Here is a 22331-nt window from a genome sequence, read left to right as displayed (position 1 = left end):
ATTTATGTGATAATATTTTAGGGCATATTTATTTCGAGAAGAATAACGTATTTAGCAAACGCTATATATACAGGAAGTTTTAAGTGAGACAAAATGCAGCAATTAATGCTAATGAGTCTGCTGTTAGCATGTAATATTCCTGGTGTTATAATCATGCATCACCGAACATGGGCCTCAGTTTGTTCAACAGATGCCGATCTTAATGGCCACATTCTCTTCCCATGGATAAGTTAGCTTTAGTTAAATGTACCATTAAAAATAACCATTTAAAATGTTAATGAAAACGGTGACTGTATCCACCAGGAATTTTTGTTTTAACCTCTGCTCTATTCTTATTTTCAAAGGGCTTTTGGGAAGATGAAGACCCTATTGCCTATTTACAGTGCTTTACACAGGAAGAGAGAGAGAGAGAGAGAGAGAGAGAGAGAGAGAGAGAGAGCAGCTCAGTTCATTACAATTAAGATCTAATGTGACCCTTTGCAGCAGCTGCGGGCTGCAGGCCTGCGTCCTTAACACTAACCACAACGGGAAACTACTGTGTTTTCATCTCTTGTTTCTTCTCAATATTAATTTAGAATTTGAGGCAGAATTAGGTAATTGGGGTCCTTGCTAGTCCAAGTAGTTAATATCCAAATATCTTGTCTTCCTGAAAGTACCATTATTTTATCACAAATTAGTATTAAAGAAGGGAAAATACCAAAATATTGCTACTTAGGCATAAGGATATGATCCTTCCAGAACAAAAGAAAGCCTAAGCCAGGCTTTTTTTTTTAATTGAAATATAGAGTTTGTAAAACAAAGGTTTAATAGATGCAGAGGGAGAGCTGTGCATCTTTCCACATTTTACCACTGGTCATGCATGCCCTGAGACAGATTCTTTAGGTCCTAGAATGTGTCTACATTATATGTGAGCATAGGGCAGAGAAATGTATATGTGTATGCCTATGTGTATTTAATTGGCATGATCCAGGCCTCCTCTGGGCTCATTTCTTTCTGGCGGGGCTACATAAGCCTTTAGGCCTGGCTAAATTGGTTCAGGGCAGTGTAGATGGGCCACGCTGCTGAGAGGCAAAGAAGGGAAGGGTCAGCCAGACCTGGGGAACATGTTTCTTAAGAAGAGCTTTTTCAAATACACAACCCAACTGTCTTGCGAGTAGGAAGTGTCTCCATTCAGGTGCTCCCAATCCTTTCTTTGGTGAGTCTTCTTGGTTCTGGGAGGTTTCAGAATTTACTGAAGCATTTATGTATCTGGGTGAATTGATGCTACTTAAAGGCTTTTCCATCTCAAGACTTGCTGATATAGAGCCTGGGAGTTTACATATTAAGAATAAGGCAAAAACTCAGCAATGCAAGTTACACTAATTATCTAGGACCCAGGAAAGACTAAAAGGACAGAGAGGTTTATTTAAAATCCAGGGATTTGGAATCAAAATGTTAATGCAGTAGAGGCCTGTGGATGGGGTGGAGAGGGTCCACCGACAACTGCCTGGGATCTTCTAAAGATTCTTTAGCTGGAGCTTCATGGGGCCATAACCACACCATTTCTCTTGACGTGACCAGTGTCCTTCCCCATTCCTGAGTTTCTGATCAGGGTCTGTAACCAGAGTTCACTCCTTGTTGATTACACGTAGACACTACACCAGGGGGAGTTATCACACAGAGTAATCTTTATTTGGGGCAAATAAGGAGATGGTGAAGAAGAACTTCCAAAGTGGTGACTCCCCGAGCAGGGTGAGTGGATTCTTTTTATTTAGGGTTTTGTATGCGGTACCCAGAAAGGAGAGTTTTGTCATCTTGTATAAAGGCAGGCTTAAGGTTGTGCAGGCATATTTGGAAAGCTTGCCTACAAGAGCACCCTATGTGGTGTTAATGAAGCTTGGGCTCCTCCTCAGGAGGAGACTTTCACATCATGATGAAGCAGAGGTAACTGCCAGATAAGAAGGGGCTATGGGCATGCTCCAAGAACCCTTATAAATGGGATGGGGTTTGGGGCTTATTATCTCTGGTAAGAAATACAGGGTTTAGCTTGTTCATAGGCTGGAATCATTTCAGTTGACCTTGAGTCCGGGCTTCTGTTAAAACAGCTAGTATATATTTGTTAGTAGTGTTTGAAGACACAATAGCTGATGAGGGAGAAACTGTTCTCTGAAAAAAAATAAGGTTTAAATTTTTTGCTAGTGTTAACTTATTAACCCTATGGGTCATGATTTTAATCCTACAAAAACAATTCAAGAATGTACATTGGGTAAATCTTTACTTTTGAAACAGCACTAGGAGTTTTACCATTGATATATTATCTCTGATATGGTTAGCTATTTCCTGGCTTGGTAGAGACTGCTAATTTTTGCATTCCATTTGTTCTTTTAAATCCTTAACTGTTGATGTTTTTGCATTTCTTTGTAATTCTAACACTTCCTAGGAAATTCTGTGAGAAGTGTGCTTGGGCAAGAAGACCTGGTAGGGCTCTTCTCTGGTGTCCTGAAAGTTATGTCTTGTCTTTCTTTTTCCAGGGACCCTGACTCTTTCTGCTGACAGGCCCATTTCTGGTGTTTGCTTGCACTGTTAGGAGCATCCTCTCCATGCAGACAGACTGGAGGTGGAAGTTCTTTGGACCAGTATGTCTCTAATTGGATCTGGGAGGCCAGACAGGGGCAGGCTGGGTGAGCAGGTAGAATGACACAAAGTAAAGATAACATGGTCAGTCCCAATTTCACACTACCTTATACTACGAATTGTCTTGTTTTAAAAGCCCTTGAGAAGTCACCCAGCACCTTCTCACTGAGAATGTTTGGGTCTGTAAGAAGTGACTAAGTTAGAATACTTCCCCTCTCCAGTGTTCTCAAACACAGTTCCCAGGGTTTGCTAAAGATCCTCAACAGTTTGAGATTTTGGGGCCAGGAAGTAGAGCTGACTAATGAAAGTCTACCCCAATGTGCCAGTCCAGGGAGTAGAAGACAGTAAGTTAGCAGGGAGAGTGGAGAAAAGGCCTTTTCCTCTTCATACTGAAGACCCTTAATTCTCCAGTCTTGGGCTTACAGGCAGCCAAGTGTTCCATGTTTGTGTAACAATTGTGTGTGTGTGTGTGTGTGTGTGTGTGTGTGTGAGGGAGGGTTCTGCCTTTTGTTCCATAGACTTGAGTTTAGAAATCTTCCACCAGTGTCATAAGATTACAGTGATCGGTAGAAAAAAATCCCACATGTAGTGTATTGTTAGTTGCATTGAACATAATTCAATTCTATTTTGACAAATGTTGATAAATTATTAGCCTTTCACTGTGCTAGGTCTGAAAAGATCACAAGAATGAAAAAGTCATGGCCCTTTTATTAAGAGGTTAACCTGGGTGGCTCAAGTTGGTTGAGCATCCCACTCTTGATTTCAGCTCAGGTCATGATCCCAGGGTCATGGAATCAAGTCCTGTGTTGGGCTCCATGCTGAGTGTGGAGCCTGCTTAAGATTCTCTCTCCTCTCTCCTTCTGCCCCTTTCCCCTGCTGGTGCTTCTCTCTCTCCCTAAATAAATAAATAAATAAATAAATAAATAAAATAATTAAAAAAAAAAAGGAGTTTAGATTCACAGACTCACCTTCTTCCCAGCTCTCAGGTGTTGCTTTGAACATGTTTTTAAGTAAATGGATATAAAGGGAGTAGAAAATGGGGTATACAACAAAGAATTTCTTCTGAAGCACTCAGAAGGCAAAGCCTCCAGGTGGTATTAACTTTCTAACCCTGTAGCTTTCGTGGCTAAAAGGAAATAAAATCTCAAGCCAGTTAGGGACAATGCTATTAGAGACTCCAAATAGTTTTTTTATAAGATTGGAAATGGGAGGCATATAATAAAGACTGGCTATCCTTTGCCCCAGTTTCCTGAGAGGTAACCTTTACTTCCTTAAAATTTTCCAAGTGGTAGGAGAGTTTCTTTGTTATTTGTGTTGGGTCCCTGGAGCCACACCTGATATTTCATGCTAATGAGGTAAATTCTGATGGGCCCCTAGACAGTTTATGCCAATGAGGGATGGGGGCTGGCCATGCCACAAAGACCAGTCCTGTAGTTAGAGTACAGGGGCTTTGAGTCTTGTGGTCGTGACATCAGTCTGACCTCCTGGCAAGAGAGGGGTCCTGGAGATGGAGTTTGGCTGTTCGTACAATAATTCAATCAATCGTGCCTAAGTAATGAAGCTGTAATAAAAACTCTGTGCACCAAAGCTTGGATGAGCTTATCGGGTTGGCCACACTCTGGGCATTGTCACACATCAGTATGCTGGGAGGGTAACGTGTCCTGATTCCAGAGGGGAGAGGACAAAAGAAACTTCACGTTTGGGATTCTCTCAGACTTTGCCTGAAGTGTCTCTCCTATTGGCTGGTTCCAATTTACATCCTTTTGCTATGATAAAACTGTAATCATAAAGATAATACTTCCCTGAGTTCTGTGTCATTCTAGAAATTATTAAATACAAGAGGATAGTGGGAACTGAATTTGAGGCGAGCTGATCAGAAATAAAGATGGCTTGAGGTCCCTGAACTTGTGGCTCGCATCTGATGTGAGAGCTATTTTGTTTGAGAACTGTGTCTTTAACTTCGAGTTTGGCCAACTCATTGAAGAAGGGCATTTTTAGAGTTTTACATAAAATCAGTGGTGCCTGGATGGCTCCGTTGGTTATGTGTCCAACTTTGGTTCAGGTCATGATCTTGTGGTCCGTGGGTTCAAGCCCCGCATCGGGCTCTGTGCTGACAGCTCAGAACCTGGAGCCTGCTTCAGATTCTGTGTCTCCCTCTTTCTCTCTGCCCCTCCCTCCCTCACTCTCTGTTTTTCTCAAAAAATAAATGCTAAAAAATTTTTTAAGTTTATTAAAAAAAATTTTATATAAAATTCAAATTTGGGGAGATTAGGCCCTTAAACTGTCTCTTTAAAACAGAGGGGTTGTAGGGGCGCCTGGGTGGTGCAGTCGGTTAAGCGTCCGACTTCAGTCAGGTCACGATCTCGCGGTCAGTGAGTTCGAGCCCCGCATCGGGATCTCGCGGTCCGTGAGTTCGAGCCCCGCATCGGGCTCTGTGCTGACGGCTCAGAGCCTGGAGCCTGTTTCCGATTCTGTGTCTCCCTCTCTCTCTGCCCCTCCCCCGTTCATGCTGTCTCTCTCTGTCCCAAAAATAAATAAAAACGTTGGGAAAAAAAATTAAAAAAAAAAACAAAACAAAACAGAGGGGTTGCAGGGGTTTGTTTCTGTCTGAGACCCTTTGCTGATTATTGAAGCTGATCACTAGTGCTTACTCACCCTCTCCCCAGCCACCTGCCCTGATTCTTGTTTTTTCTGACCTATTTTGCCTACTAAGAGTCAAACTTCAGACTCTCCCCATCACCTTCCCCATGTATACAATTAGCCAATCTCACCTCTTTGGATTGTGGATTGATTATTTCTCATTTTCTCTTGCCATCTCCTGTCTGTCCTGTGCAATGCTATAGGAATTCTATGGAGATTTGGAAGCATTTTGTGAAGGCAATAGCTCTCAGTAGGAATAGAAAACAAACTTTCTTTTTCATAAGTAGAAAAAGATAGGTGACTTTAAAAGTAATTTTATTCCTTCCACTGTTATCAGGTAGGATCTTATTAAAGTGAATCCTTAAAGATATCCCTGCTATGGAGACTTTAAAGAAAGAATATAAACTCCCTAATGGTTTTTGGGGACCATGTCCTAAGATCTCTTTCAAATCTAACAATCTGGAACTTCTTAATGCTTTGTCTGTAGCTTCCCAATGGTAATTTATATTCATTCTTATGATCCCTTAAGGGAGAAAGAGAAACCCACAGAGAATCTCTTTGCTTAGATGAGGACAATTTTTGTAAATACCACATTCCTCTCTGTGATAAAAGAGATTTGATAGCCTTCCAGTGATTCTTCAGTATTTTGTCCACCCCTTCCTCACATGACTTGCACCATCATTGGCTTCATTTCCTGTCTTATTCATGAAAACCTCCAAGGGGCAGTGCAGTCAACCACAAGATCACTGACTCAGTTCAATGAAGACACATCTCCTTTTCACGTTTATTTCATTTTGCTTTAAGATCACAGAAGAGCAGAGCATTCATACGTGTAAAGTAACAGAAGAGAGAAACAGAATTTAAATACATTTTAAAAGAAAGGAAAAAAAAGCTTTTTTTAATTTTAATTTTTTTTTTACACACACTGCGCTTTTTATTTTCCTTCACAGAGCTAGTATCCAGGGAAAAAATCCATCCAATAAACAAAAATAAACTTTGAACAACAAAAAGCCCAAATAAAAAATGGCCATGTGTTTGTATCATCAAGGAAAATTTCTGTTTATGTCTACAGGGCTGAAAAAAAGGAATATATTTATATATATATATATTTATATGTATATAACACTGTTAATAAGGAGAATTCTAACCAAGAGCAGGATTTATACACCCTTCAGTAGAGCAGTGAGAAGGAAAGGGTGGAGGAGTGTGGGGGGAGAGAAGGTGGAGGTTTTGTCCCGTGCTTCTCTCCCCCTACATTTTTTTTTTCCCTTTAACCTTCCCCCAATCCCAGTGAATACTTAGGGAGCAGGACCTGGCCATAATCACCAGGATGAACCATTTACATTCTCTGGTGAAGAGCAAAGACTTAGGGAAGTGGGTCCAGAAAAGGCTACAGATAAGCTTAGAATTACTGCCACGTGCCATGAAGCTAACAGTTTCATATATTTTCTTCATTTTGCAAGAAGCAGATTTTTACTCTGTGCCTGGCTTTACATAGAGAAGGCTTGTACAGAGAAGAATGTAGCTGTAAGAGTAGATCCAGGAGCACCACTCAAAGAGACACCTCTGAAACAACCATGGAAATGGGGAGTTGTCCTATGGGCAGGCCATTCATCCATTTAAAAAAGCTTCCTAAGTAGTCTAAGCACATCACATACCCTCATCTACATCAAGTGATATTAATGCTGGGAAGTCATGAATAATCCCTGGTCCTCAGTACATAAGAGACTCAGAGTCTTTCTGTTCTCCTAGGCAATGAATGAAAAGCTACCGTTGGACAGATGCTAAGTTGAGCCTCCAGGATAGTGTGGGGCTACACTTTGATGGGTTAAAACAAGTGGGCTTGTGCTGAATCCATCCAGAACATGGCACAAGAAAGCAATTCCTCATTAACAGCCTGAGAAACATCATTTCTGTATGCCTTCTTCTCAGAGAACTTAACAGAGAACTTGCACATTTGATTCTGGCCTTCACAACAACTCTTACTATATTCAATTCTGTAACCTCCTCAAGTGTGTTTATTTTTGTCCTATTTTCAACTTGTCATCTTTAAATGGTATCGACTTGTTCTTTTTAAAAATGAGGCTTATTTTCTCTCCATCTTCTTGCTTGACTTCATAGGCTATAAAGTCAAGCTTAGGGAAAACTTTTGCCATGAGAAATTCCTTCCAAAAACAAAATGCATTGTCTTGCCTGTTTCTCACAGAACAGCCTTTTAAACCTGCCTGAGACCACATGCTTACTACCATCAGCACAAGCAAAAAGTTTTCAACGACACACATTTACTGTAATGAGGCACTTGGCCCAGGATGAGAAAAAAAACTGACGTTTCCTGTCATATGCACAACATCCTCACTTGTTCCATGCATAACACTCAATCTGGTTATTTCCCTTCTTCTGAAAGGTTATTAGAAGAGAATTCAAACGTTAGATTATATATTATAAGGAAACAACTCCAGCTATTTCAGTGCCTTCAGTATAATCTGGATGTGTCCTTTCTCTACATTGCTAAGAAGTTTTGATCAGAAGAGAATTTTAGAACCAGTCCAGGGACCCTGTATTCTAGAAGGTTTGGCTTTTGAAATGGAGATGATGGAATGATGGTTCTGAGAAAGGAAGCTGGTATAGAGGCCTACGTGGAGGTGATACACAGCTGCTTGGAATAATCAGCTGAATACATCTTATATGATTATTAAATTCTTATTCAGGATCAGAGTTTAGAGATGACAGAGGTCTTAGAGATGTCATCCAAATTCCTTACTTTCAGGATGAGAACACCAAGTCTCAGGAAGGCTAAATGGCTTACTTGAGGTCACCTAAGCTTGTTTATGGCTAGACCCAAGGCTACAGTCCAATTCTTTTAACTTTCTGCTTGACCTTAAAGTTGCCATTTATCTTGGGTAGAGGAGTGTAATGTTTAAGTGTAATGTTAATTTGACCTAAGTTTCTTTCTATAACCGTCCATGCAGAAAGTTCACGTGATCCCCAAAGTCATCTCTTTGATGACTTTTTGTGGTTGTTCAAATTGTAGAAACTCTCTCTGTCTCTCTCTCTCTCTTAAACACATCAGACCCTTCAGAAAGACCCTTCAGAATAGGTAGGTCTATTAGATTAAGTAAAAGTAGTTATTTCCTAGGGTAACTTGGCAAGATGTTTCTCAAGGATAGAACATATTTCTTATATCCCACGATTTCTTAGAATCACGATGGCAAAGAAGATTTCCTGATGTCTTTGCTCGATGAGAAATAAAAACAGTAATATTTTGCTCACCACGCTGTGGGTGACTTGGACCTATTGAAAGAAGCCATCTTAGATGATCGGTAAGAAGTAACAAGAAGACACTGGGAATAGATGCAACAGACACATGAGCCCTTAAAACTCCTTCCTCTTTATTTCCTCATTTCCCTTGCTTTGGGGTCAGGTGAGACAACTATGGCTGCAGTTGGGGGAAACTCCACTTAGTTCCTGTGGGAACAAAGAGGTGGCCTCCTGAGGCTTGAGCAGGATGTGAACCTTTAATAGTTCCTGTGGGTCTACTTCCTTTCGCTGAGGCAACCTTCTTGTTTGGGACATTAGTCATCCTCCTTCCCATTCTGACCTGTGAAATGCTTCAGTTTTTATTTATTTTTATTTGATTTTTTTTTCTTTAAGATTCACAGATTTAGCTGAACTTGGGCACTGCATGAAAAAATGAAGTTTACATCGTTTATATTATGTACATAAACTAGTGATTTACATTGATTTACACATGATTGGTGCCTAATTTATTAATCAGCACACAGTATGTAAATGCACTGAAAGGAAATCAAGATTTTAAAATAAGTTTTCCATAATATCCATAAACATTTGCACTGGTGTAAATGTTAAACCTAAACCTAACGTTAACACCAGCTTCCTTGCCAAGAGGAAAGTGATGTACATTGCTGCGTGAAAACAAATTCTCTCTTGAATTTCAGTTGGCCACATTTGACAACACAGCTACATGCAAATGAGAATAGTTTACTTCTCTTCTGCTAGTATGCACATAAATGTAAACTCCATTTTGCATTTAGTGAGATGTTTACAGATATAATGTCAACTATGACGGAAAATTTACATCACTGGGGCAAATGTAGTCTTTGGAAGAGAAATATTTTAAGTATGTAAGAAAGAAGGTTTCCTGAACTGAATTTCCATTTCTTAATTTAGGGTCCTATCTCACTATTTTTGTGGTATGTTTCACATTTGTCTTCAAAATATTAATAATTTTCATAGGTCAGATATAGCACTGCACTTATATTTCTATAATAAACGATAGTTATTGGTGACCAAGACTAAATCCAGGCAAATAAGTTATGAAGATGAAGAGAAAAATAAGGCCATGGTTAATCCCATGGAACTTGGTCCACAAACAAATTCTTTTTAAACAAATAATTACAAAGTGGAAAAAAAATGGGGCTCTCTATCTTTCTAAATGAAGCATAGCTCTCTTTTTTTGACCAGATTCAGTTCTTTTCTTCCTTTTAAGTTTAAACCATCATTCTAGATTTGTCTTATAATACATACAATATTGTAAATATAGCATCTGTAAAGATAAGATTAAAAAAAATACATACACATATATATTATTTTTCCACAAATAATTCAAGGCCTGCAAAAAACAAAAGGAGGGATTCTGGGAGACAAGTCAATAGAAACAGTCAAACCACAACCAACCTGGGGATGGAAAATGTGACTCTGGAGTAGTTAAGAAGCTAACAACTTGGTAGGTAATAACTCAAATAATTTCATGCTGAGGAGTTTAGTTTTTGTGTGCAAAGGAGGTAAGTCCATTTTTGGAGGAGAAACAGATTTTTGTTTCTCTCCCCAAGAACATGAAAATCACGAGTACTTTTACAAGGTCTCTATGAATAGCCCCAGTTGACTGAATATGTAGTAAAAAATGCCCATGGCAAGGGAGAAGTCTGTCTGACTTGGAAGAGAAGGCAAAGGTCAATAGGACATTTCTTCCCCATGAGAAAGCACAATGTTTCCCCTAAGCCTTAGTTCTTTTAAGGGCAGAGGGATTTGATGTCTCAAAACAAGTAAGACTTTCCTCCAACAAGGCAACACCTTCTGATGAACGATTGCACAGAGGATATAATTCTGCAGTTGTAAAACCTAGGATAGTTCTCATTCTTCAGGAAGTGCCCTTGGTCAAGGTCATTTCTGCATTTGTTAACTGAAGGTCGGATCTAAGGATTTTAAGAATGGTGGAGTGTCGTTTTGCATACAAAGGACATGAAAGATATTAGTCATTCAGATTAATTGATGAATTTCGCTCCTCTCATGGTATTGTTTTCAACCAGTTGGTTCTTTTCAGTGCAGGGTTTCAAGTTTTGACTACCAACGGACAAGATTCTTGAAGGGATTTATAGCAATATGATGAACTAAATTCCAAGAAGTCCCACGTTCAGACTCAATTTCTTGGTGTCAGTCCTCTGGCTCCTGCCTTTTTTCTGACCTTCCTCCAAACTATGTTCTCCTCCATTCTTCACATTGCTTAGAGACATTCTCAAACCTAGGAGATTTCTGGGGCCAATGTTTGCTCTGAAACAGGAGCCAGGACAAATGTTTTTAAATTCCCAGATCCTGCCAGAGATATATGCAAACACCACAATATTCAATAAATGTTTAATTATGTTTAATATATGTTCCATTATATTAAAACTCAGGGAACAAATGGTGCTGACAAGGCAGACATTCCTTTCAGTGGAGAATCTCCTTCCATAAAACCAAGACCTTGTCCTTATGATAGGGTGGAGACAATAAGAAATCTAGGTGTATGATTAAAATGTGTCACATGCCACAAGGATCTGTTCCTGAAACTGATACTAAACTGAACTAACTCCTACTACTTTTCTTTTCTTATACATCTTTAAATTAGCGTGAGTTCCTCTTAAGCTTCCACTTAGGGATGTGACTGGCTCTTCAATATATGGGGAACATTTATCATCAAGGATGATAAACTTATATTCCTGTACTAAGACCAAAATGTTAGAGAAATCCCCGATTGTCAATAAATTGATGCTGGATAGGAATATGGCTCACCTTCCCTATATTTTAGTAGCTACTTTCTTGGATAAGAATTTCTGTCCTATGCCAGGATCTGCCACAAATACTCTTATCCATCCTCAAGCCCAATTTGTTTGCCCTTCTGTTTCATGTCTAAGTGGCAAAATCACAAAAGAAGGCTGGTAATAAGCTTTCTAAAACAAACAATAGAATCCCCTAGAACAGATTTAAAATGTTGCTCATCAAAGAGATCATTACCTTCAAAGACAAGGCTCATTGCCAAGAGCCTTTAATTAATAAATTCTATCAGAAATTTCAAATCCTCCCCTTTCTTTCCTTCCCTCTTTCCTGTCTCCTCTCTTTGCCTCTCCCTTCCTCCCTTCCTTTCTCTGTCTCTTCCTTTTTCTATTCGCAGTTAGGAAGTTTTCTGTTTTATAACATGTGACAGCTATTTTTCAGGTTCCAAAACTAGGTGAGGTACCATATTTGGCTTTTCTGAAATACATTCAGTTATGACCTCAGCAATAATCTTCTGTCTTTTCATAAGTTGAGCCACTTCCAATGCCTCCTATAGTCTAAGCGAAAGCAATGGTTGGTTTCCTGACAAAGATATTTACAGCCAGCTCTCTCTGCAAACCTTTCCTAAGAACATCCTGGTGCTGCAGTGATACCAAATGTTGTGGTATGCATACAATTTCTGCCTAAATTATTACAAGTTTCCCAGATCTTTTGATTAAGGAACTAACATTTCAGATGACTCTTGCTGATGTAAACTCAGACATCATATCCCCCATAGTATCTTTCAGGAACTAGAAGCCAAAAGTGAGCAGGGAAGGTGGAATATATCCCAGTGGCCTGGCCTAGGATAATGATGAACCAGTATGAACAATGGTACTGCAAACATTACCAGTGGGGCAGAAGGGAGATCGTGCAAGCCACCAAGTAAAGTATTAGCTTGCAACATAAGGACAAACATCTGCAAAGGAGCACAAGGAATGGATTCTTTCTTGTTATGGTCAATGCTGTGTACAGAGCTCTGCCCACATCTCCGCAAGATGAGTAGGGATGTGGGCATCTGTCTACTTTTCATGCCTTGCTCACTCTCCATATAGGAAACAATCTCTGCTCAGGGGAATCCATGGGCCAAATGCAGTGTTAGGTGAAGCTCAGGGAGGGGGCAAAACAGAGCTGCTTAGGATCTCCATGTGGCTCATCATCCTTTCATTGGGAGTTAACACTTGGAGACCTTTCTGCTTCTTGGGATTTACTCAACACATGCTACTCACTCCTGCAGCAAAGCAGGTCCAAGCCTGCAAAAAGCCAGGAAATATATGAATTCCTCAGACTCCTGAAACAAGAGTGAAATCAGAAACCTTCTCTCCTAGGTCACCTCATTGACGTCACTGATTCTTTCTACTGTTTGCTCACCCCATCAATAGTAGGCACTTTCATTTACAGTGATATTCTGAGTGACTCTCGACTGGGTTCTGATGATTAGACTAGGAGGAATATGAGGTTCTGCCCTTAAAAGGGGCACAGCTTGGTGTGAATACACACTGATGTCATGTGACAGCCATGGAGGGGTGCTGGGGGGCTCTGCTCCATGCCTGCTTCTCCACCATGTCCCCCAGCAACTTGTCACAGCCGCGTCTCACAATTACAATGCGGGACAGTATCTACAGCACAATGAGTCTATGTACACACGGACCATTCCCTTGGCATGCTTTAGAGAGAGACACACACGCTCACATACTTGTATACCCACGTGAGAGCGAGAGGCTTGAGCACGCACGCACAGTGGAGAAAATTAAAATGGCACTTCCTAGCATTTGCGGCATGACTAGTGCTGGGGGGGGGCTGTGAAGAGAAGCAGCAGCCAGGGGGTTCGGGGGAGGGAATAAAACGGAGTATCAGGGATGGATGTGGAGGAGATAGAACACACTGAAGGGGGAGGAAATGGTCTTAAAAGTTGGGGAGATAGTGGAGGCAAGAAAGCCAGATAAAGGCTCAACACGGATTCCAGCATGGATTCCACTGATAGTCTGAAATGGCTACAAGTCAGCTCAAATGAAAAACAGAATAAAAAGATGATGGAAATATAGACACCAAAGGCAAGACCTTAGTTTTTCTTTCCCCACAGATGAAAAAGAATGAAGGAAGGATAAAGTGTGTGTGTGTGTGGTGGGGGGGGTGGTTAACATCCATCTGATACTTCTTCACTTGTCTTATTTTTACAACATCCGGGTGTCCTTAGCATGATGTGGTCTTTGTATAGAATACATTTGCATCGATATACACATATCCTTATAGAACTTTTCCCACCCTGATTTACTGAAATTTTTATTGATGGACTTATGTATTTTCTTCTTCGTTTTCTTATTTCCCCCTCCATTTATAAACACACAAAGTTGTGAAATAAACAGTCTCCCCCCATCTTGCTCTCTCTCTCTCTCTCTCTCTCTCTGTATCCTGTGTAACGCATTTTTGTGTGTTTTTTAAATTATTTTAAAATTTTTATTCTATTAACATTTGCTGAGAAGGCAGAGCAGAGATGCTGCCAGCAGCCACAGTGGTACGGCCAGACTGATGGATCCATTTATTCCTCTCACCGACCCAGGCCCTGCAGTGCAAAAGAGAAAGAAAAGAGAAGTTACATTCAGCCTGTTCTATGTCACAGCTGACTGCTGACAGTATCAGAGGTAAGAATGGGCTGTGCCTCAAAGTCAGTGCTTGTGTACAGCCCAGGAAGGGCTCACAGTCTTTCCTAAATCCTTCTCCTTGAGTTCTAAGTATCTCAAGGGATATCAGTGGTTGAAATACATTTGAATACAAACTACTCTTGCTGGAGAAGGCTATCGCTGATGTGTCTGCTGGTGCAGCGGGCTCCTCTTCACCCAACCTCTTCTTGCATGCTGTGCCCTGCATAGCACTGTGATGCCAGAACTCATTAAGATTCCAAGCACTGGTGAGGGTCCTTCAGCAGCCAGACACGGGCTCCTCCAGCTGATTCATCACAGGATCTCCATCAATAAAACATAGAGCCAATCCGAAACTCTCATTTCTCAGGGGGAAGCAGTAATTATTTATTTGTTAATGGGGAGGGGAACTGTTTCCAAGGAACATTTATGGCTGGATGGCGCCTTAGCTATATGCTAGAAAATAAGTCAACTCCTTGTAGAGTCTTAAGAGGTTGCAGGAGATCATCTGGTCCAAATTCTTCATGTGACACTTTAAAAACTCAAAAGCAAAAGCAACCACAAAACCCACCACCACCACCAGCAGCAAACCTAGAGAGGTTGAGAGGCAAGTCCAAACCAGAAGCAGAACTGAGATTTGAACGTGCCCAGAATTCACCCTGGAATGGCAGTCTATGTTGTTTCCCACTGTCATCCGAGTTTTCCCAACATGGATACGATTTTGGGGACGTGGGTCTGGATCTAAGAGGGAGATGGGAATGGAGAGGAAAGTGGAGAAGGGATTTGTGTAGACAGAGAGAAGAGAATTGGGGCAGAAAATGTGAGTCCCATGAGCTTGTCCCCTATGCTTTGTTTGCTCCATTTTCTCCTTTTGTATAGTTCTGTTTGTATAGATCCATTACAAGAAGAAAATCTCGGTATTTTTCACAACAGAGATTTTTAGATTTAAGGTTGTATGCTTAGACAATGATGTTCAAAGGAGAAATCAATGTGACTAATTATGGGTCACTTTGTAGTTCTGAGGTCACATATGCAGATCAGTGTGCGTGAATGAAGGTGCATGTGAGTGTGCTGTGTGCCCATGCGTGTTTAAACCTATGATGGTTTTCAAGTGCAATAGAAGCATCCTCTGGTGTGCACATGTTTCCAAAATTGTCTACAACTATATCAGATCAGATGTAAGATAACAGGGAAAATGTTGAATTCAAGAATGTTCTAATCTGTGTTCTATATAAATAATAGCAATGACATCAACCCAACAAAACCAACAATTACACAGCACTTGTTACCAGGTACTGTCAGAAATGCTCTACCAATCTAAGCATATAACCATGCTACGAGGTAGGTATTATAATGGACCCTTTTCCACAGTGAGATAATAAGAGGCACAGAGAGGTTAAATCTACGGCACAAATTCACACAGCTGGTGAGCAGAGGAGCTGAGGCTTTTACCCGGGCAGCTGGCTCCTGTCTTTGCCCATCACCACTACAGAGTGGTTACATGGGGAAGGAGTGCCAGCGAGTCTCCTGTCAAATCAATTTTGGGTTCGTTTAAAACAAGAGCCAGAACAAACAAAACAACACGGAGGCAACCATTATCTTGGAACAAGTGATTTTCAATAGAATATTTTTGACTAGAATGTTTTCTTGAGAATATTAAAAACATTACTTAATATAAAAATATGAAGATATACAAACTGTGAACAGCATAGTTATAAAGTAAGTATAAAATAAGTATAAAATATAAAGTATAAAACATAGTATAAAATAAGCTTTATTATCTGGAAAGCTATGGAAATGCGGAGTAAACAATGTAAATATTCAATCAGTCAATTCTGCAGTTTTCTGAATGGCTGTAGGATCATATTAATAAAAGACACTTTTGCTACCTTCATGTTTTTCATGAGGAATTTAGGCTCAAGGAGATTATGTGTGTGCATAAAGTACCTGATGGTAATTGTTGCCCGGGCATTGGAATACAAACATTTGGAGTCTCAGCTCAATGCCTTTCCTTAACCTACCCTCCATGCCCTTCACCACCACCATTTTTGGCCTTTGTGACCTTTAAGCTCTCTCAGTGGGCACTCTCCAGGCCTTCTGGCCAGATGGCAATGCATTTCCCCATCATTTTAATTCCTCTGTATGCTTTAAATGGCATGAACTCTATGGCACATTTGTTTGGATTAGTGTTGTCAGTACAACTTCCAAAACAGAGAAAGACTATACACAAATTGAGGCCATACAGGACTAAACAAAAATGATTTTTGTTTTGCCTTAGGGATAGGGTGAAACAGAAGGATTTTACAAAGAGTTTAATTTTGCTTATTTCCTTAATCTCATTTTTAGTGCTGCGACAGGCTAGATTATCTCTCAGACATCTCGGAGTTGAGTAGTAACTGGGGAAGTCTAAAAACCCTAGTCTTAACACTTTATTTGAAGGGCAGTAAATATTTGAGAAAGCAAAAATTCCATCATTGAAAAACATGATATATACATATATGGACCTAAATAAACATGGTCACATATAACATACTTGCTAATGTATGTACACACATATATATGCAGATACAAAGAGAAGTATATATGTTATGTGCTTACTTATATATATACATATGATATAATGTACACGTGTATTACTAGTCTTTTAATACATGTAATTGAGAATTGGCTGTTACTTTCACATGCTAGTCTATGATATATATAGGAATCCCAGTATGACTGTGTTAATAATCTTTAATTTTATCCTTAGTAGAATTATTATTATATATTTGAAATGCATTTTGTGGATCTATTAAAGATATCTTCATCTCTATCAATTATTATTTATTAAGTGCTCTCATATAACTGTTTGATGTGCTTATATGACATGCTCTTTTCATAATTGGTTTTGAGAGTAAACAAATAGCTTGAAAAAAATGCACGGGTAAATGAATGAGAGTTGGAGAACCATCACAAGTGTGTATGCAATTATAGATATATATGACTGCATAGGAGACTACTTCAGTTAATGGCTATTTCAGGGAAGAATAATCAGCAAAATCATTAATTACATTTTAGTTCATAGTTATGAAATTTCTGCTTATTTGTGAAAATGCAAATGATAAATCTTATTTCCCACACCAGATGGCCAGGCTCAGCAAGTGCTTTTATATACTGACAGATATAATGAAAGCAAGAGTCTGTAAACATAAATTAGCCTTAAGAATAGATGAGCAAATAGAACCACAATTCAAAAATTGCTACATGTTTTTCATACAACAGACAAAAATCATGTCTTGGCAGTTAGGCACATTCTATATGTGTTTATGTATGTGTGCATACACTTACATGTGTGATATCTCGTAACCATGCAATTAATGGTAGCATCATCATTATTGCTATTAACTATAGAAGGTTGGATTACAGAAAGGCATGAAATACCTCTGAACCAAAGGTATTGGTTTGTGAATTGGGTCAAGGCTTTTAAAGTTTGACCTGATGGGGCAAAATTCAGCTATAGCAAGATTGAGAATCTTGAGTCAACACACCAGGTCAAGGTTCTTGACCCCAGGACAGGATGATAAGTGAGACTCTGTATCAGCGTGAATGCTGGACTGCACTTTGTCACAACAATGTTTTTAAAAGGGAATTTGTGATTAAGGACAAGGTTGATAAAACATCCTGAAATTGCTGGATATGTGGATTTTTGGCAAGTCTTTTACAGATCTGATGCAGGATACTCTGCCAACTGATTTGTCTTTCAGTAAAATCTCAAAGAAAGTACAAGGTGATTTTCCAACACCTGCTTTAGAGGGCATACACTTGGAGATGCTTTATGATTCAAATCTAGCCAGTGCATTTCTGTTGCTTCTCCTGAGTACTTAGGGCTCATTTTCCTGAATGTAGGACTAGATTTATTCAAAATAATCATTCTTTAAAAATTAATCATTAATCACAGCCTCAGTGGTCCTTGGGCATTCCTTTCAGCCACTAAGGCATCAAGGTCTGTAACGGTTTTATTCCTGTTTTCAGCCACACAAGAAAAGAAGAAAGAAGACTAGGTGAGTTTAAGTTTGAATTCTACTTAGAATTATTAAGGGCTGACCGAGTGACTGAGAATAAAACAAAAACTCAGACAAAATACAAGACAACTGTTAAGCAAAGGAGAAAAATAATATACATCTCTCTTAGATATTACCCGGATATGCAGGCTAAGGCACTTCCCCGTTGGGAAGCCATGTTTAAAGGAAAGCCTGATAAGACTGACTCTGGCGCCACCTGCTCACCACGTTCAGCCAGTACAGCTTCCTCTGGGTGAATGAATTGGGGGATTAAAGTTTATAATCTCCAGGCTGGAGACTTGAAGAGGGGATATATTGATGTTTAATTTGAACAGTGTACCTTAGAATTAAATTTGGGTTTCTCCTACAAGTCAGTCTTGGATAAGCCTGAAGTATTTTCACAGTAACGTCCATCACATCTTTTCCATCACAACAGCATCAAATATTTTGGCATGCAAAATTTTGAAATTTTAGGCTAATGCTTAGATTCCCTTTGGGTGACACTAGGAATTTATCTCAATGGTCTTTGAAATAAAACCCTACGCCCAATTTCTCCATCCATACCAACCCCCTGAGGAATCATATGTTCATTCCATTAACACTAACCACTTAAAATTCAAATGTAATTGATAATCATGGCATTGGGGAAAGAATAAGGTCTGAAGGGGACAGGAGTTTACACTTTCTTGTACCAAATGATCTTGGTACAATGTATGTACTTCTGATGTCCTCTTCCCTGCTGCCTTCTGTGAAGATTTGTTAGAGCTGGCCATACACAAGGTGCTGAACCTTTCCTGGGAGTAAGCAACAAAGGCTCCATAATTTTTAATATTTATTTATTTTTGAGAGAGAAAGAGACGGAGACAGAGAGACAGAGAGAGAGAGAGAGAGAGAGAGAGAGACAGAGAGACAGAGTGTGAGCAGGGGAGGGGCAGAGAGAGAGGGAGACACAGAATCCAAAGCAGGCTCTGGGCTCTGAGCTGTCGGCACAGAGCCCAATTCAGGGCTCGAACTCACAAACCATGAGATCATGACCTGAGCCAAAGTGAGACGCTCAGCTGACTGAGCCACTCAGGTTCCCCAAAGGGCCCATAATTTCTGTGGCTGTTGGTCACTAGTAGGGTCTAAGTCCCACAATAATAGGTTTTCACTATTGAGAAGGACCTTGGCTATCTCATAGCCTTTGAGACTCAGAGAAGAAAACATTTTCAGGTGAGACAATTACCAATCCAAGTGAGTGGTCATGAGAACTTAAGAAGGGTAATGTCTGGCCATGCAGCTTTCTCTGTGACTCTGGTCTGGGGATAGACTCTGTAAGGATTTCTGTTGGATTTCTAAGGAGGGTGCCTCAGAATTGGTAATTGTTTGCATTTCATGAAGCTTTAACTTGATTGCATTGTCTTTGTAGGGAGACCTGGGTGATTTTTGTGCCATGAGGCTGGCTGATGGAGATGTGTGGAGTAGTTCCTGGGAGACCGCAGCAGTCTGGGTGTACTGAAGAAAGGGGAGGTTATCTGAAGACCTGGGAGAACACTGAGGCAGGAGAGAATATTAAGTGTTCAAGAGCTTCATATTAGGAAACACTACTCTATTTCCTTTAGCAATGTATCCATTTTAATAGCCAACAAGACACAGTAAAGTAGGCTCTATATTTTTTCTGAGAGCCCAGTCATTGGACAGCGAACATTGCCAAAAGTGCAGATCTGCAAGAATTAACCACGGCCACACATGGAAAGTGGGAGAGGGAATAACTTGTTCAGTTCCAGAGATTTAAAAATGAATAGCTACCAAGAGCAATATAGGGGTTATGGGCTTTTTGTGAACGAGAAAGTTTGCAATTTGGGAAACATAGTGGCAAATACGTTATGAAAATTATTATCACAAATTATTGAGATGAAATGAACTCAAGTGTATAAGACCCCAATATATGCTATGAAATCTTAATTTTAACACATAGAAGATATTCTTTAACATATAGAAATAAGAGCCATACCTTTTTGCTTGAAGTGCACGGTGGTGCCAATTTCTAAAAAAGAAACATTTAACAAAACAAAAAACAGATAAAAAAAATTTTTTTTTATCAACTGAAAATAAGCACAAAGGTAATCTGGTACTCTCCACTGAAAGGATAATGGGACAAAAGGTATAAAGAACATTCTAATAGAAACACATATTGGTAGAGATTGAAAGAAAGGCTCATGGAAAGAGATTGTTTTGTTGGAACAAACGTGCAGTCGGAGGTGGCAAAAACAATTTCCAACTACAAATATTTGATGTTACATGTTATGTGTATAGACAAGTACAAGAACTCTGAGAATGGCAGGTAAAAGTACTCTTGACCGCAATTTAATGGAATGATGGAATGTGTCTAGCCTCCGATCCCATCCTGGCATTTTGTCCCTGGTTGGTTCATCTCAGGCCAATCGACCTTCATATTTTTCTTCTAACTAAATCCATTCCAACTTTAGAACTTGTGCACATGCTGTTTCTTCTGCTTGGAATGTTTCTCCCCCAGATCTCTGAATGGCCCAGGCAGTCACTTCATTCAGATTTCTGCTGAAATGACCCAACTCGGGAAGGACTTCTCCCATCACCTTATCAAAATGGTACCCTCTGTCACTTTCCATTCTTTTACCCTGATTTATTAATGTTATTAACACTTATCCCTACTTGGTATCATTGTATACATTTCCTTATTTGCTTGGTTAGAGTTTATCTCCTCCACTAGAATATATGTTCCATGAAGGCAGAAGCAGTGTATGTCTTGTCAATTATTGTAGCCCTGTGCCTGCATTAGAGTCTGACATTCAGTATGTGTGCAATAAATACTTGTTGAATGTGTAAATCTCAGGGTTGGAAGAGCTCATACAAGTCAAATACTTGAATTCCCTTTTGACTATCTTTATCAACTAAACTAGAATACTGTTTGATCTTTAGAAGTAAATATGGAAAATTTCCATAGGATACCACATTGACTCACAGGACCAACTGAATGGTTAATTAGATACAGGAGTCCAAACCATGGCTGTGGGATATGGACTGTTTTCTCTGAAGATCAGGATGTAGCCTTGAACCCCTCAATGACACGCTTTCATGAAGGAAGTAAATTGACTGAGCTCTGAAGCTAAAGAGAGTCTTTTGAACTGGACATCCATTTACCTCATCTTCCTGCTTAAAACTTTTTCATGCTTTCTTGTGTCTTCCAGGATAAGGACCCAAATCCTTAGCATGGCACCTAGGACTCTACCCCTTCATCTCTCCAGCCTCATCAATGTCTGTCATCTCTGCATCCTAGCCCACATGCCTTCCTTCATTCTCCAGGGTATAATGTTTTTTTCTGTTGTAGGGCTGATGGCCCAATGTTATCACTACTAGAAATCCCACTTCTCCTTTAGAATTCATTTATAACTTCCACAGGGAAGGCTTCCTTAGTCCCCTTAGTAAAATTCAGTCCCTTTTTTTATAAGCTCTGCTCTCCTTCATAACACTCATCTCAGTTTTAATTTTAAATACATTTGTCTGAGGTTTTGAGTAATGCTTGTCTTCATTACTGGACTGTGAGTTCCATGGAGCAGGGGCTGTCTCTGCTACTGTCCCTTGTTGTAGTTTAGCCAATGCATGAAGGCACTCTGCATGCACAATGGGCCAAAACAGATTTAGAATTACTGAAATATGAGAAAAATAAATATATGCCAGGCATCCTCCTAACAGAGTCTCTGTTAAAACAACAGAGAGTCTGAGTAGCTAAATTATTACCCGATTTAACACAAAGGGGTCAGAACTTTAGAATTAGGTCTTCACAGTTCCTTGGGGTTCAGTGCAGTCTATTTCCTTCACAGATTTTCCATTTGTTTATCCAAAAGAGGTCACAAGGAGAAGTCCTCAAACACCATACTGTTTTCTGGTTTTCTTATGATGGCTATAAGAAGGGCACAATTTTCCTAGAGTCTGAGATCTTGAAAATGGCTACAATTCAGCATTAGTGAAACTAGTATAAGCCAGGCTGTTCCTAACAGCAAGCTGTGTCTATGTGTAAGAACGGCTTTCCTAAACTCGTCAGATGTGGGTGGAGGGATCCTAGTGTGAATGTTCTTTTGAATTATGATCGCTGGTGGACCTCCAGATGTACTTCTGAAGATGCTCAAAGCTATTGGCACCTGTCTTTCTGTCTTTGAGGAGTTAGTCTATTACTTGCACAAGTCATTGAAGTCTTCTGTATGGAAGCCCATACAGAAGGATGTAGAGAGAATTCTGCCCCTCTCCTAGCAGAATCCAGGAACTGTTGTCATTTTTACTCCAGAAGTGAAGC

At 39.8% G+C, this 22331-nt stretch overlaps 1 protein-coding gene across 2 annotated transcripts in view; it reads right to left on the bottom strand.

The window, feature by feature from the left end:
- Window positions 1–10816: 10816 nt before the first annotated feature.
- The window catches only part of LSAMP (limbic system associated membrane protein), a 665273-nt gene continuing 653758 nt past the window's right edge, over window positions 10817–22331 (bottom strand). Inside the window, exons 8-9 of one of the 2 annotated variants that reach the window (XM_047876541.1) lie at window positions 20016–20048; window positions 10817–13906 (exon numbers count right to left, since the gene is read on the bottom strand). In XM_047876541.1, coding sequence (XP_047732497.1) covers window positions 13809–13906; window positions 20016–20048 — 131 coding nt within the window. In that variant the 3' untranslated portion in view covers window positions 10817–13808. The remainder of the gene's footprint in view (window positions 13907–20015; window positions 20049–22331) is intronic. The other variant, XM_047876542.1, reaches the window with a different exon arrangement.

Source organism: Prionailurus viverrinus, chromosome C2 (genome assembly GCF_022837055.1).
Source record: "Prionailurus viverrinus isolate Anna chromosome C2, UM_Priviv_1.0, whole genome shotgun sequence".
NCBI classification, from domain to species: domain Eukaryota; kingdom Metazoa; phylum Chordata; class Mammalia; order Carnivora; family Felidae; genus Prionailurus; species Prionailurus viverrinus.
This window is presented reverse-complemented; position numbering and strand designations above follow the sequence as displayed.